The sequence below is a fragment of the Pan troglodytes genome, chromosome 5 (assembly GCF_028858775.2).
Source record: "Pan troglodytes isolate AG18354 chromosome 5, NHGRI_mPanTro3-v2.0_pri, whole genome shotgun sequence".
In the NCBI taxonomy this organism is placed as follows: Eukaryota; Metazoa; Chordata; class Mammalia; order Primates; family Hominidae; genus Pan; species Pan troglodytes.
Window position 1 is genome coordinate 91,326,461 of NC_072403.2, and position 17,482 is coordinate 91,343,942.

Sequence of the window (17,482 nt, forward strand, 5' to 3'; positions counted from 1 at the left end):
TGTATCCAGCTTTATTAAAGATACTTTCCATAAACAATCATGGTATTTCAGGCAGAACATGGGTAGGCAATCTCTAACAGTATACAACAACTTTCAAACTCCCTTCTTCAATGGACTACCAAAAATCAGAAAGCCACCATAAAATCCAAAGAAGCCTTCATCTGATGCTCTGAACAGGGAAAGTTTAGAGTGAGGGTTGACATTTCACATTTAGCATGTTGTTTAATAACTTTTCACAAGCCAACCCTGACTTTCAGGAAGTGAAATGAAAATGGCAGAATTTATCTGAAGAGCCACAATCTAGAAACAGAACCACTGATATTTTGAGGGGTGCCATTTCAGTGGCATCACTGGACAGTCCAGATTGCCTGACACACTGGTAACCAAATACTGGGGGTCAGGTCCCAACAGATGTCTGGGTTTAAGGGAGTTAAGACTATGCTGAAAGGTGGAAAAGGAGAAGAGGACGTAAAAACGAATTTGTTTTTCCATACCACAAGGTTTTTGTTCCAAGGTGGTCATGTGTGTCAAAGTCAAGGAATCCTTTCTCCTGGTAGCCAAGAGGAAGTCTCTCAAAACTAGAAGAAAAAGGTTTTCCCCATATCAATTCAGCTTCAGAGACACTTTATTAGTGACATATGCCCCTTCCCCCTAAAACAACAATGAAGTGTTCTGTGTGCTAACAACATAGCTTAAAAAAAAAGTAAAACAAAATTCTGCATTTTTATAAAACTTGATGAAAATAGTATTTCAAACTGTACAGTCACCAGACATACCCAGTTATCAAAAATGCACACACTTCCCCTGGCATCTCCAGCACCTTCAGCTTTCTGTGCCTGGTCTGTTGGCATCTCCATTTTCTGTAGGGTTATTCCCCTCCTTGCCAGCATCAGCTTTCCCCTTTTTCCCTTTTGGTACCTTCTCTCCCCTCTTTGCAGGGGCCTTTTTAGTCTTGGGCTCTGGCTTTGGAGGAGGAGGTTTTGCAGAGAACCTCGCGGATCTTCTCTGTGGTTCGTCCCTTACCTTGGCTTTATCTCCTTTAGCATCCCCTTCAGCCTTTCTCTTGGGCATGGTGGCGGTGATGGCGGCAGAACGTAGTTGCCCAGCGCGGGCTTTGGTCATTCCTGGGGTCGTTCTCGCCTCTTCACACTGCTCCTGATTTAACGTTACAACATGTTTTAATAGTTTGTAGAGTTAGTCTCCCCCTCACTTCTCATTTTTAAAACATTCTTAGAGATTTTTGTTCTTTTGTCTTTTTGATATCTTATTTAAAAGTTTACTTATCCCCAAGTTTTAAAAATAATGCATAAAATAAACTCCAACTTGGCTTTTTAAAGGTAGAAAAATAAAAGATAAAATGGCTGCTGGATTCATTTTCTAAAAAGCAGAATATTGTAATATTTTGATTTTTTTCCAGAAAAATCAAAATAGTAGAAAAAAATCGTATTTCAGTGAAACATGAACTCTTACATCATTTAAGTTAATTGAATTAGAAGACAAGTTAATATGTGAGACATTTATCCTTCTGAAATAAAGTTAAATCCTGAATATGCCTCCTTAATTATTCACATTCCTCCAAAGGTTTAAATCAAGGTGATAGCTTTCAGTTTAGGTTCCATTAGGTTTACAGAAGCATTGAAAGTGCTATGTTCAGTATATTCACAACTAAAGATTTCCACTGTGTATTTGATAAAATCAAGCAATATTTTAGGAGTTCAAAGGGATCTTATAAGTCCCAGAACCATAAAGGCTTGCCCTGGGTAGTGGATAACCCCAGTTTATATCAGGTACGTTTCTAAATAAATATTTTATTCCCATGTACTTATTTTGAGGGAAATACAATGAAGCAGAATTTTAATGGTGCAAGGTGTGGTGAGAGAGAGAGAGAGAGCGAGGGAGAGAGAGAGAGAGAGAGAGAAAATGAAGAGAATGCGATGAGGCTATTTAAAGGTTGCAAAACATATGTACCTCTATCTAGAAAAATATATTATGGAAGCTGCCTTTTTTTGTTCTGGAAAAAAATTTAACGGCTCATTTCAATTATATGAATGAAATCGGCATCATTTTTTTGTGAAGGAAAGGTGTTAAGGTATCATTTTCCCTCTTAGGCTTATAAGGCATGGAACTTTAGCTCTGAAGGCAGGTGGTGCCTGGTTTTCTGCCTTAAAAATATTACTCTTGAAGGTTTCTGGTGATGAATAAGTTGCTCAAATTTGCATGAACGCCAAGGAGACTTTGGGGAGAAATGGGAAGGAGACCCTGAGGCTTTGAGTTTCAATGTCACTACAATGTCTGGTTGCTGAGGTGTCCTAGTTTAAGACCAGTTGGCAGTAAGAACCACAGAAGACACTTAGGGGAACCCTTCTGGAAGAGAAAAAGCTGGAACTGGTGCCTGGCACTCATACCAGAGCCTGGGGTGATGTGGGAAACACTGCATCAGACCACAGCTCATGTGCAATAATCTAAGCATCTTAGGTGAGGGCTGTGCATGCTTCCTGCATTTGTCCATGATTAAACTCCACCGCTGTCACTGAAGAGTTGTACCTGAGAAGCCCGGGTCTACCATCTTATGGCACAACCATAAACTGGACAGAGAGGCAGGAGACTGCTTCTTCCTTCCGCAGGGTGGAGGAGCTGCTCTCAGAGCAGCAGTGAGAGTGTGGGAAAGGGCCAATTCAGGTGTTGCTGGACCTGAATTTATAACATATTAGGTTCCTTCTTTAAAAATAAAAGAATACAAAATTCAGAATATAAAGTTGCTAGGGCCCATTCCAGGGACATGAAGGGGCCCTTGCAGTTGAGGGGCCCTGAAGCTTCAACTTAGTTCGTTTCAGATAGGCAGGCCTCTGAGAGGCTTCTCTCTCCATGGTGGAGGCCTGCCCAGGGTGCATAACTGTTAATGCCTTCTAGAGTAGTGCGGTGTGGCAGAGAAGGGGGCCTCGGGTAGATTAATGAGGTGCTTTCATTTTTCTCTCAGTGAAGTTTAGCAAGAAGGACAGATCCCTAGAACTCAGTAGTGAGGAGGGAAAATAGACATTCTTGTTACAAGGAGGATGGGAAGGTGCTCAGTCATAACATTCTGAATGTTAGAAGTTTCCTGTGCTCTAAGCTGGTGAAGCAGGACACACCTATCCATTATATCTTAATGCCTCTGAAGTTAATTATATACTTAATGAATAATGGAAATCAATTGAATTATTGTAACAGCAATCCATCATTAGTATAAATGTGTTTCCACAATTTTTTTAAAGTGTTACTCTTTCTAATATATTATGGACACTCCTTTTATTTCAGCTGTTGCCTTCATGTGGATGACGTGATTTGCAGCTGAGTGCAGGTCAGCTCCATCGAGTGTGCTCATCTTCTCAAGGCATTATCTCCTTCTCTTTTCTTCCATTTTCTGGTTAATGTAGTCAACACACATCCCACCATCTATCCAAGGCACTGTAAAATAATGAATTCTCTTCCTAGCTTCACCTTATTCCTTTTTACTTTCCTTAGCCGAGGAGTTACTGAGTTCAATTGAATTTATCTCCTAATGTCTTTTCTATTTGTTATCTCCTTGTAATTCAATGTCACTTTTGGATTCTAGACTGTTCTCTCATTTCTAGAATATTGCAGTATCTTCCAACTCTTTATTCTGATTTTTCCCTTCCAATAATTTTTCTATAATGCTGCCAGAAGGGGCCCTTCTAAAGCACAAATAGACCATGTCATCATGTGCACAAAAACCTTTGTTGGTTCCTTATTCCCTAAAACAAGCTCTGATCCATCAAAGCACTATGGAAACACAGCCATTATTGTTGGTAGAGTTTTACTTTTGTTTAATACATTCTGAATGCCTACAGGAAAAATGTCTGAGTTGTAGGTGGAATTCCAAGACCATTTATTTTATTTCTTTCTCTTCTTGCATGTACTCTACATGCAAATACCATTAATTATTTCTTAATTCATTGCTTTCCTTTCTGGTTCTCAGCTCTATTCTGTTTTTATTCTTTTTCCAGGAGTCTTACCTCTCATTCTAATAGTATTTAGCTTCTAAGTGCTCTTCTCAGGTTTTGTTTTTCATTTTTAAAAAAAGCCTAGTTCTTTATATTTAGCCACCCTCTCATTCCATTTCTTTTTGAATGACCTTCCTGTTCCAGAGAGCCATTGGCAATCTGAGTCCTGTGAAAATAAGAGGTGGTTTTGGACATGGGGTAGACACTGCTTGTAACTATCTTAAAAAATGAAATAAGCGGTGACCTATTTTCTGAGTTGTAAGTGATTTTTAAATTGCTCATGAAAATAGAAGAGTCTCGGCAGAGAAACCCGATTACTTCAAGTGCATAATGGTGAGAAAGCTTTTGTCTCATGGGATAGTTATCATATGAGATTATAATTCAGCTGTAGTTACTAGTGATCTGTGTAGTGAAATGCAGGTTGAAAACTTCAGTTCATTTTCCAATAGAGAAATGTCAGAATTTAAGCAGGCCCCAAAGGGCTATAAGAAGCTGTGTCTTCTAAAAGAAAATGGGTTGAATGGGCATAACTGGCTTGGTCCTAGTTACCAACAGAATCACTTTCTTGAAGCCTGGTGTGACTTTTCATTTCCCCAATGTACATGCTGTATGTGGAGCTTACAGAATACTCACCAAGACTCAAGTGAACAAGCTAAGGGGGCAGGAAAAAGAAGAGATGTTCTGACCTAATAGATAAATAAATAAATATTTTAAACCTGCCTTGTTTAGATGCTGTCATAATTAATTTTAATGGTCTAATGAATACTTTCTTAATTTTTGTTTTAGGGATATATTGGTTGTATACACATGAAAAAGGGAAATTACTCAAAATCTTCTTTCCCTCTCTTAATTGCTTTACAGGACATAAAAATTCAGAGAATTGGCAGCATTTTAATTCAACCCACACAATCCAGTTTTAATTTTAATTAAGCCCCAAAATATTTTCGAAAGCCTACTATATGCAAAGTATTATATGCAGTGCTGAAAAGAATGCAAAGCTATTACAAGGCTCTTGTGAGGAAAAAAGAAAAAATGAGAAAATGTATGTAGGCATTGTTTGTAAACTATATAATATTTAAATTTCAGTTGTAATAATTATTATCATTATTATTAAACAGACATCCTGTCTCCTGGAACTCACAATCTTTTGGGGGATATAGATATCCAAGTGATTAGTACTGGGATGGCTGAAATGAGCATACACCAAATTTTATGAGAATCAGAAACGAGAACAAAGTTAATTCTATTTGGAAAAATCTGGAAGGTCTTCTTAGATGAGAGAGTGTATAGATTACAGTCGAACCTGGAACAACGCAGGGTTACGAGTGCCAACCCCCTGTGCAGTCAAAAATTCACGTACGACTTTTGAATTCCCAAAAACTTCTAACAGCCTACTGTTGACTACAAGCCTTACCATTAACATAAATAGTTGATTGAGACATATTTTTCTGCTATATGTATTATATACTATATTCTTACAATAAAATAAGCTAGAGAAAAGAGAATGTTATTAAGAAAATCAAAAGGAAAACAAAAATATATTTACATTTATTTAGTGGATATGGATCATCATAAAGGCCTTCATCCTTGTCATCATGTTGACTAGGCTGAAAAGGAGGACGAGAAGGAGAGGTTGATCGCACTGTCTCAGTAGTGGTGGAGGTGGAAGACATGAAGGAGGTGAAAGAGGAGGCAGGAGAGGCAGGTCACACTCAGTGTAACTACAGAAATCCTTTGTAATTTCTGTCTAACTTTTTTGTTTTCTAATTTCTCTAAAAATGTCTCTATCTGGTACCAATCCTTCTTCAACCATTTATTTCAGTCTCAGTGCCTCTATCATAGAAGGGTCTAGGCTGTAAAAGAAGTCAAAAGCAGTCTTGAATAATCAGAACCGTTCTGCCAGATTGTCTAGTGTCAATTTATTTCCTGGCATTGCTCCTTCTATATCTTCTTCCTCATAATCTGTCACAGGTTTGGAAACACTCATCTCCATCAAATCATCTTTTAATTCTAGTCTGATATCTATTAGCTCTCGATTTTCTCCAAGATCTGTATCTTGAAACCCTTTCCCCCGATCTTTTTTTGTCATATCCACAATCACTTTCATGATTTCCTTGATTGGCTCTGTGATAAATCCTGTGAAGTCATGTACAACATCTGGACGCAGTTTTCTTCACCAGGAATTTATTGTTTCAGGCTTGATGGTTTTCATGTTTTTTTCTATAATAACAATGGCATCCTCAATGGTGTAATCTTTCCAAACTTTCATGATGTTCTCCATGTCAGGGTTCTCTTCCACAGTGTTGATAATCCTTTCCCCATAGAGTACTGTGTGTAATGAGCCTTAAAGGTCCTTATGACCCCCTGGATTTAGAGATGTTGTGTTTAGGGGGTGAGTAGACCACTTTGATGCCTTTGGCTTTGAACTCATGGGGTTCTGGGTTACCAGGGGCATTGTTCAATTTGTCCACTATCAAAAGAACGTTAAAAGGCTGTCTCCTACTGGCAAGGTGCTTCTTTACTTCAGGAAAAAACACCAGTGGAACCAGTCCAGAAAAAGATTCTCAGTGTGCAGGTTTTATTGTTGTACAAACAAAAGACTAGCAGCTGATGTTTATCTTTTCCCTTCAAATCTTGGGGGTTAGCAGCTTTATAGGTAAAGGCAGTCCTTATCATAAACCTGACTGCATTTGTATAAAACAGTAGAGTTAGCCTATCAATTCCTGCCTTCAATCCTGGTGCTCACTTCTCTTCCTTACTAATTCATGTCATTCATGGCATTTTTTCAAAATAGGGCACTTTGGTCTGCATTAAAAATGGGTTCAAGCAAATACCTTTTCTCTTTAATGATTTTCTTAATGGTGTCTGGGGACTCATCTGCAGCCTCTTGTTCAGCAGAAGTTGCTTCTCCTGTTATCTTCACATTTTTAAAGCCAAACCTCTTTTTTAAATTATCAAACCATCCCTTGCTGACATTAAAGTCTCTAGATTTAGATCCTTCACTTTATTTTCCCTTTTTCTCATATAATGATCTCACTTTGTCTTGAATCATATTTGAGCCAATAGGTATGCCTTTCTTATAACAATGCTGCACCCACATAAAAGCTGCATTTTCAATATGAGATAAAAAATACTTCACAAAAAGTGCAAAGTTTTTATCCTGTTGGCATAGCTGCAGTGACAGTTTCACAAGTTTTTTTTTTTTTTTTTTTTTTTTTTTTGAGACGGAGTCTCGCTCTGTCGCCCAGGCTGGAGTGCAGTGGCGCGATCTCGGCTCACTGCAAGCTCCGCCTCCCGGGTTCACGCCATTCTCCTGCCTCAGCCTCCCGAGTAGCTGGGACTACAGGCGCCCGCTACCACGCCCGGCTAATTTTTTGTATTTTTAGTAGAGACGGGGTTTCACCGTGTTAGCCAGGATGGTCTCGATCTCCTGACCTCGTGATCCGCCCGCCTCGGCCTCCCAAAGTGCTGGGATTACAGGCGTGAGCCACCGCGCCCGGCCCACAAGTTTTTTTTCTTCTTTTTTTTCTTACAGTGGTTCTTCTGCTAGATTTATCTTGAATTGACTGGCAACCACAAAGGCAGACCTTAATCTATGGTATCTATATCAAGCAATTCAACTTTCTCTTTTTCTTTTTTTTATTATACTTTAAGCTCTAGGGTACATGTGCACAATGTGCAGGTTTGTTACATATGTATACATGTGCCAGGTTGTTGTGCTGCACCCATTAATTCATCATTTACATTAGGTATATTTCCTAATGCTATCCCTCCCCCCTCCTCCCAACCCACAACAGGCCCCAGTGTGCGATGTTCCCTTTCCTGTGTCCAAGTGTTCTCACTGTTCAATTCCCACCTATGAGTGAGAACATGCGGTGTTTGGTTTTTTCTCCTTGTGATAGTTTGCTGAGAATGATGGTTTCCAGCTTCATCTATGTCCCTACAAAGGACATGAACTCAACCTTTTTTATGGCTGCATGGTATTCCATGGTGTATATGTGCCACATTTTCTTGATCTACTCTATCACTCATGGACACTTGGGTTGGTTCCAAGTCTTTACTATTGTGAATAGTGCTGCAATAAACATATGTGTGCATGTGTCTTTACAGCAGCATGACTTATAATCCTTTGGGTGTATACCCAGTAATGGGATGGCTGGGTCAAATGGGATTTCTAGTTCTAGATCCCTGAGGAATCACCACACTGTCTTCCACAATGGTTGAACTAGTTTACAGTCCCACCAACAGTGTAAAAGTGTCCCTATTTCTCCACATCCTCTCCAGCACCTGTTGTTTCCTGACTTTTTAATGATCGCCATTCTAACTGGTGTGAGATGGTATCTCATTGTGGTTTTGATTTGCTTTTCTCTGATGGCCAGTGATGATGAGCATTTTTTCATGTGTCTGTTGGCTGCATAAATGTCTTCTTTTGAGAAGTGTCTGTTCATATCCTTCGCCCCCTTGTTCATGGGGTTGTTTGTTTTTTCTTGTAAATTTGTTTGAGTTCTTTGTAGATTCTGGATATGAGCCCTTTGTCAGATGAGTAGACTGCAAAATTTTCTCCCATTCTATAGGTTGCCTGTTCACTCTGACGGTAGTTTCTTTCACTGTGCAGAAGCTCTTTCATTTAATTAGATCCCATTGGTCAATTTTGGCTTTTGTTGCCATTGCTTTTTGTGTTTTAAACATGAAGTTCTTGCCCATGCCTATGTCCTGAATGGCACTGCCTAGGTTTTCTTCTAGGGTTTTTATGGTTTTAGGTCTAACATTTAAGCCTTTAATCCATCTTGAATTAATTTTTGTACAAGGTGTAAGGAAGGGATCCAGTTTTAGCTTTCCACATATGGCTAGCCAGTTTTCCCAGCACCGTTTGTTAAATAGGGAATCCTTTCCCCATTTCTTGTTTTTGTCAGGTTTGTCAAAGATCAGATGGTTGTAGATGTGTGGCATTATTTCTGAGGGCTCTGTTCTGTACCATTGGTCTATATCTCTGTTTTGGTACCAGTACCATGCTCTTTTGGTTACTGTATCTTTGTAGTATAGTTTGAAGTCAGGTAGCATGATGCCTCCAGCTTTGTTCTTTTGGCTTAAGATTGACTTGGCAATGTGGGCTCTTTTTTGGTTCCATATGAATTTTAAAGTAGTTTTTTCCAATTCTGTGAAGAAAGTCATTGGTAGCTTGATGGGAATGGCATTGAATCTATAAATTACCTTGGGCAGTATGGCCATTTTCAACATATTGATTCTTCCTATCCCTGAGCATAGAATGTTCTTCCATTTGTTTGTACTCTGTTTTATTTCTTTGAGCAGTAGTTTGTAGCTCTCCTTGAAGAGGTCCTTGGCAGATTGAATCCAGCAGCCATCAAAAAGCTTATCCACCATGATCAAGTCAGCTTCATCTCTGGGATGCAAGGCTGGTTCGACATACACAAATCAATAAACGTAATCTAGCATATAAACAGAACCAAAGACAAAAACCACATGATTATCTCAATAGTTCCAGAAAAGGCCTTTGACAAAATTCAACAACCTTCATGCTAAAAACTCTCAATAAATATGGTATTGATGGGACATATCTCAAAATAATAAGAGCTATTTATGACAAACCCACAGCCAATATCATACTGAATGGGCAAAAACTGGAAGCCTTCCCTTTGAAAACTGGCACAAGACAGGGATGACCTCTCTTGCCACTCCTATTTGATATAGTGTTGGAAGTTCTGGCCAGGGCAATCAGGAAGGAGAAAGAAATAAAGGGTATTCAATTAGGAAAAGAGGAAGTCAAATTGTCCCTGTTTGCAGATGACATGATTGTATATCTAGAAAACCCCATCGTCTCAGCCCAAAATCTCCTTAAGCTGATAAGCAACTTCAGCAGTCTTAGGATACAAAATCAATGTGCAAAAATCACAAGCATTCTTATATGCCAATAACAGACAAACAGAGAGCCAAATCATGAGTGAACTCCCATTCGCAATTGCTTCAAAGAGAATAAAATACCTAGGAATCCAACTTACAAGGGATGTGAAGGACCTCTTCAAAGAGAGCATGTGTCTTTATATCAACATGACTTATAATCCTTTGGGTATATAGCCAGTAATGGGATGGCTGGGTCAAATGGTATTTCTAGTTCTAGATCCTTGAGGAATTGCCACACTGTCTTCCATAATGGTTGAACTAGCTTACAGTCCCATCAACAGTGTAAAAGTGTTGCTATTTCTCCACATCCTCTCCAGCACCTGTTGTTTCTTGACTTTTTAATGATCGCCATTCTAACCAGTGTGAGATGGTATCTCATTGTGGTTTTGATTTGCATTTCTCTGATGGCCAGTGATGACGAGCATTTTTTCATGTGTCTGTTGGCTGCATAAATTCTTCTTTTGAGAAGTGTCTGCTCATATCCTTCACCCACTTGTTGATGGGGTTGTTTGTTTTTTCTTGTAAATTTGTTTGAGTTCTTTGTAGATTCTGGATATGAGCCCTTTGTCAGATGAGTAGACTGCAAAATTTTCTCCCATTCTATAGGTGGCCTGTTTACTCTGATGGTAGTTTCTTTTGTTGTGCAGAAGCTCTTTAGTTTAATTAGATCCCATTTGTCATTTTTGGCTTTTGTTGCCATTGCTTTTGGTGTTTTAGACATGAAGTGTTTGGCCATGCCTATGTCCTGAATGGTATTGCCTAGGTTTTATTCTAGGGCTTTTATGGTTTTAGGTCTAACATTTAAGTCTTTAATCCATCTTGAATTAATTTTTGTATAAGTTGTAAGGAAGGGATCCAGTTTCAGCATTCTACATATGGCTAGCCAGTTTTCCCAGCACCACCACTTATTAAATAGGGACTCCTTTCCCCATTTCTTGTTTTTCTCAGGTTTGTCAAAGATAAGATGGTTGTAGATGTGTGGTATTATTTCTGAGGGTTCTGTTCTGTTCCACTGATGTATATCTCTGTTTTGGTACCAGTACCACGCTGTTTTGGTTACTGTAGCCTTGTAGTATAGTTTGAAGTCAGGGAGTGTGATGCCTCCAGCTTTGTTCTTTTGGCTTAGGATTGTCTTGGCAATGCAGGCTCTTTTTTGGTTCCACATGAACTTTAAAGTAGTTTTTTCCAATTCTATGAAGAAAGTCACTGGTAGCTTGATGAGGGTGGCATTGAATCTATAAATTTCCTTGGGCAGTATGGCCATTATCACGATATTGATTCTTCCTATCCATGAGCATGGAATGTTCTTCCATTTATTTGTGTCCTCTTTTATTTCATTGAGCAGTTGTAGTTCTCCTTGAAGAGGTCCTTCACATCCCTTATAAGTTGGATTCCTAGGTATTTTATTCTCTTTGAAGCAATTGTGAGTGGGAGTTCACTCATGATTTGGCTCTCTGTTTGTCTGTTATTGGTGTATAAGAATGCCTGTGATTTTTGTACATTGATTTTGTATCCTGAGACTGCTGAAGTTGCTTATCAGCTTAAGGAGATTTTGGGCTGAGACGATGGGGTTTTCTAGATATACAATCATGTCATCTGCAAACAGGGACAATTTGACTTCCTCTTTTCCTAATTGAATACCCTTTATTTCTTTCTCCTTCCCGATTGCCCTGGCCAGAACTTCCAACACTATGTCAAATAAGAGTGATGAAAGAGGGCATCCCTGTCTTGTGCCAGTTTTCAAAGGGAAGGCTTCCAGTTTTTGCCCATTCAGTATGATATTGGCTGTGGGTTTGTCATAAATAGCTCTTATTATTTTGAGATACGTCCCATCAATGCCATATTTATTGAGAGTTTTTGGCATGAAGGTTGTTGAATTTTGTCAAAGGCCTTTACTGCATCTTTTGAGATAATCATGTGGTTTTTGTCTTTGGTTCTGTTTATATGCTGGATTACGTTTTTTGATTTGTGTATGTTGAACCAGCCATGCATCCCAGGGATGAAGCCCACTTGATCATGGTGGATAAGCTTTTTGATGTGCTGCTGGATTCAGTTTGCCAGTATTTTATAGAGGATTTTTGCATCAATGTTCATCAGGGATCTTGGTCTACTGGTCTAAAATTCTCTTTTTCTGTTGTGTCTCTGCCAGGCTTTGGTGTAAAGATGATGCTGGCCTTATGAAATGAGTTTGGGAGGATTCTCTCTTTTTCTATTGATTGGAATAGTTTCAGAAGGAATGGTAAGAGCCCCTCCTTCTACCTTTGGTAGAATTCAGCTGTGAATCCATCTGGTCCTGGACTTTTTTTGTTTGGTAGGATATTAATTATTGCCTCAATTTCAGAGCCTGTAATTGGTCTCTTCAGGGTTTCAACTTCTTCCTGGTTTAGTCTTGGGAGGGTGTATGTGTCGAGGAATTTATCCATTTCTTCTAGATTTTCTAGTTTATTTGCATAGAGGTGTTTATAGTATTCTCTGATGGTAGTTTCTGTTTTTGTGGGATCGGTGGTGATATCCCCTTTATCATTTTTATTGCATCTATTTGATTCTTCTCTCTTTTCTTCTTTATTAATCTTGCTAGTGGTCTATCAATTTTGTTGATCTTCTCAAACAACCAGCTGCTGGATCCATTGATTTTTTGAAGGGGTTTTTGTGCCTCTATCTCCTTCAGTTCTGCTCTGATCTTAGTTATTTCTTGCCTTCTGCTAGCTTTTGAATGTGTTTGCTCTTGCTTCTCTAGATCTTTTAATTGTGATGTTAGGGTGCCAATTTTAGATGTTTCCTGCTTTCTCTTGTGGGCATTTAGTGCTATAAATTTCCCTCTACACACTACTTTAAGTGTGTCTCAGAGATTCTGGTATGATGTGTCTTTTTTTCTCATTGGTTTCAAAGAACATCTTTATTTCTGCCTTCATTTCATTATGTACCCAGTAGTCATTCAGGAGCAGGTTTTTCAGTTTCCATGTAGTTGAGCAGTTTTGAGTGAGTTTCTTAATGCTGAGTTCTAGTTTGATTGCATTGTGGTCTGAGAGACAGTTTGTTATAATTTCTGTTCTTTTACATTTGCTGAGGAGTGCTTTACTTCCAACTATGTGGTCAGTTCTGGAATAAGTGTGATATGGTGCTGAGAAAAATGCATATTCTGTTGATTTGGGGTGGAGAGTTCTGTAGATCTCTATTAGGTCCGCTCGGTGCAGAGCTGAGTTCAATTCCTGGATATCCTTGATAACTTTCTGTCTCATTTATCTGTCTAATGTTGACAGTGGGGTGTAAAAGTCTCCCATTATTATTGTGTGGGAGTCTAAGTCTCTTTGTAGGTCTCTAAGGGCTTGCTTTATGAACCTGGGTGCTCTTATATTGGGTGCATATATATTTAGGATAGTTAGCTCTTCTTTTTGAATTAATCCCTTTACCATTATGTAATGGCCTTCTTTGTCTCTTTTGATCTTTGTTGTTTTAAAGTCTGCTTTATCAGAGACTAGGATTGCAACCCCTACCTTTTTTTCTTTTGCATTTGCTTGGTAGATCTTCCTCCATCCCTTTATTTTGAGCCTATGTGTGTCTCTGTACATGAGATGAGTCTCCTGAATACAGCACACTGATGGGTCTTGAGTCTTTATCCAATTTGCCAGCCTGTGTCTTTTAATTGGAGAATTTAGCCTATTTACATTTAAGGTTAATATTGTTATGTGTGAATTTGATCCTGTCATTATGATGTTAGCTGGTTATTTTGCTCATTAGTTGATGCATTTTCTTCCTAGCCTCGATGGTCTTTACAATTTGGCATGTTTTTTGCAGTGGCTGGTACTGGTTGTTCCTTTCCATGTTTAGTGCTTCCTTCAGGAATTCTTGTAGGGCAGGCCTGCTGGTGACAAAATCTCAGCATTTGCTTGTCCATAAAGGATTTTATTTCTCCTTCACTTATGAAGCTTAGTTTGGCTGGGTATGAAATTCTAGGTTGAAAATTCTTTTCTTGAAGAATGTTGAATATTGGCCCCCACTCTCTTCTGGCTTGTAGAGTTTCTGCCAAGAGATCAGCTGTTAGTCTGATGGGATTCCCTTTGTGGGTAACCAGACCTTTCTCTGTGGCTGCCCTTAACATTTTTTCCTTCATTTCAACTTTGGTGAATCTGACAATTATGTGTCTTGGAGTTGCTCTTCTTGAGGAGTATCTTTGTGGTGTTCTCTGTATTTCCTGAATTTGAATGTTGGCCTGCCTTCCTAGATTGTGGAACTTCTCCTGGATAATATCCTGCAGAGTGTTTTCCAAGTTGGTTCCATTCTCCCCATCACTTTCAGGTACACCAATCAGACGTAGATTTGGTCTTTTCACATAGTCCCATATTTCTTGGAGGCTTTGTTCATTTCTTTTTACTCTTTTTTCTCTAAACTTCTCTTCTGGCTTCATTTCATTCATTGGATCTTCAATCACTGATACCCTTTCTTCCAGTTGATCGAACTGGCTACTGAAGCTTGTGCATTCGTCCCATAGTTCTCGTGCCATGGCTTTCAGCTCCATCGGGTCATTTAAGGGCTTCTCTACACTGGTTACTCTACTTTGCCACTCATCTAATCTTTTTTCAAGGTTTTTAGCTTCTTTGTGATAGGTTTGAACTTCCTCCTCTAGCTCGGAGAAGTTTGATCATCTGAAGCATTCTTCTCTCAACTAGTCAAAGTCATTCTCCATCCAGCTTTTTTCCATTACTGGTGAGGAGCTGCATTACTTTGGAGTGGGAGAGGTGCTCTGATTTTTAGAATTTTCAGCTTTTCTGCTCTGTTTTTTCCCCATCTTTGTGGTTTTGTCTATCTTTGGTCTTTGATGATGGTGATGTACAGATGGGGTTTTGGTGTGGATGTCCTTTCTGTTTGTTAGTTTTCCTTCTAACAGTCAGGACCCTCATCTGCAGGTCTGTTGGAGTTTGCTAGAGGTCCACTCCAGACACTGTTTGCCTGGGTATCAGCTGCAGAGGCTGCAGAACAGCGAATATTGCTGAACAGCAAATGTTGTTGCCTGATTTTTCCTCTGGTAGCTTCATCTCAGAGGGGTACCCAGCCATGTGAGGTGTCAGTCTGCCCCTACTGGGGGGTGCCTCCCAGTTAGGCTACTCAGGGCTCAGGGACCCACTTGAGGAGGCAGTCTGTCTGTTCTCAGATCTCAGACTCCGTGCTGGGAGAACCACTACTCTCTTCAAAGCTGTCAGACAGGGACATTTACATCTGCAGAGGTTTCTGCTGCCTTTGTTCAGCTATGCTCTGCCTCCAGAGGTGGAGTCTACAGAGGCAGGCAGGCCTCCTGAGCTGCGGTGGGCTCCACTCAGTTCGACCTTCCTGGCTGCTTTGTTTATCTACTCAAGCCTCAGCAATGACAGGCACCCTTCCCCCAGCCTTGCTGCTGCCTTGCAGTTCGATCTCAGACTGCTGTGCTAGCAATCTGCAAGGCTCCGTGGGCATGGGACCCTCTAAGTCATGCACAGGATATAATCTCCTGGTGTGCCATTGGCTAAGACCTTTGGAAAAGTGCACTATTAGGGTGGGAGTGACCCGATTTCCCAGGTGCTGTCTGTCACAGCTTTCCTTGGCTAGGAAAGGGAATTCCCTGACCCCTTGCACTTCCTGGGTGAGGCGATGCACCCTGCTTCAGCTCACACTCAGTGGGCTGCAATCACTGTCCTGCACCCACTGTCCAACAAGCCCCAGTGAGATGAACCTGGTACCTCAGTTGGAAATGCAGAAATCATCCTTACACTGGGAGCTGTAGACTGGAGCTGCTCCTATTTGGCCATCTTGGAACCGCCCCCTTAACTTTTTCTGATAATGCCACTTTTTCTCTGCTTCTTGGGAGCACTTCCACCACCACTAGTGGCACTTCATGGTAGTCCCATGGTATTATTCAAGGTTTATGGTATTGCACTAACCACAGTTAAAAAATATGCAAAAACTGTGAGGGATCGCTTTTTATTAGGATATGTAGTTTACCGGAAAGATGAACTGCTCATGTGGGAATGATTAGCATCACATGGTGTCTTAAGCAGATACAACCCTTGAGCTCACCACAGTGGCAAGAGGAGATGGCTATGAAGTTATGACAGTAGTACAGTATATACTACAGTTAATTTATGTAATTATGATTTAATACTGCATCTTTATGTTTGCTTACATTTCTCTCAACTGCAAATGGCATGCTGTGAGGCTGTTTGTGCATAAGTTTTGATAAATCTTGACTTTTTATATAAGATCTGTGTATGTTTTATGGTAGTAAGTGACTAGTAGAATAATATTTACTAACATTTTTTGCATTCATGACATATCTAACTTTTTCTTAATTTTTTCAATAATTTTTGTCCATAAGACTCATCTATTTTTTTCAAATTGTCACATATCTGCAGAAATTTTTTCAATAGATTTATTGAAAAAAATCTGCATATAAGTGGACCCATGCACTTCAATACTGTGTTGTTTGAGTCAACCATATTTATTTTATAGAAAATAAAAGGTATGCTAATTGTCTCAAAATTTTACTCATTTACTTGTTTTCATATTTCATCAACATCAGTTTTAAAATGTACCCAATTGAGACACAAATAATTATTTTTCTGAGTACTTTTTATAAAACTGCCAAGTTGTTTACCTTCATAATGCTCCTTCCCACTAATTGAAGCCAGAAGAGTTTTAAGGATGTGTATTTGTGTTCATTCTGAAGATATTTTGAACCAGTGGGTACACCTCTACTTGTAGAAAGACCACAATCATGTTTCTTTCCATGGGCTTAAAAATAAAAAGAAAGGTTGACAAAAAACACCTTCTGGCCCTACATTCATTTTCCTGTTCTGCACTTGTGCTCTGTTGCCTTCATTAAAGAGAAAAACTCACCAGTCACAACCTCCTCCTCCTCATTGTTGGAGGCAGATCAATTGTCCTTCAATTGTCCATCAATGTGAACAAGGTAGGGAGTAACTTGTTCACAGGAACAAGCCCTACCAGTTCACAGGAAATGGCTGTAGAGGATTGTAGATCACAGAGGTTAAGGGTGAGGGTCTGGACAAATCAGCTACCTCTTCTTTAAAGCCAACTAACAAAAAGCCCACCTAGCTTTCAATGGAGTTGAAACAGCCTTCTATTGGAAGAAGATACCATCTAGGACTGTCATTGTTAGAAAGGAGAAGTCAGTGCCTGACTTAAAAGCTTCAAAGGATAGGCTAACTCTCTTGTTGGGAGTTAATGCAACTGGTGACTTTAAGTGGAAGCCAATGCTCATTTGCTATTCCAAAAATGCTAAAGCCCTTAAGGATTATGTTAAATCAATTCTGCCTGGGTTCTATCAATGGAACAACAAAGCCTGGATGACAGCACTTCTGTTTACAGCATGGTTTACTGAATACTTCAAGCCCAACGTTGAGACCTACTGCTCAGAAAACAAGACTCCTTTCAAAATATTATTGCTTACCTGGTCACCAAAGAGCTCTGATGAAGATATACAAAGAGATGAATGTTGTTTTCATGCCTGCTAACACAACATCCATTTTGCAGCCCATGAATCAAGTAGTAGTTTTGACTTTCAAGTCTTA

General features: G+C 39.5%; 1 protein-coding gene across 1 annotated transcript; it reads right to left on the reverse strand.

Annotated features, from left to right (window-relative positions):
* Positions 1 to 822: 822 nt before the first annotated feature.
* Positions 823 to 1,150, reverse strand: LOC104006923 (non-histone chromosomal protein HMG-17-like). Its single transcript, XM_054686070.2, has one exon. The coding sequence runs from the start codon at positions 1,120 to 1,122 to the stop codon at positions 823 to 825; it is 300 nt and encodes a 99-aa protein (XP_054542045.2). The 5' UTR covers positions 1,123 to 1,150.
* Positions 1,151 to 17,482: the final 16,332 nt, after the last annotated feature.

Bases quoted from the DNA above. Each gene is read 5' to 3' on its own strand.
- LOC104006923 (XM_054686070.2), bottom strand. From the start codon at position 1,122: ATGACCAAAGCCCGCGCTGGGCAACTACGTTCTGCCGCCATCACCGCC.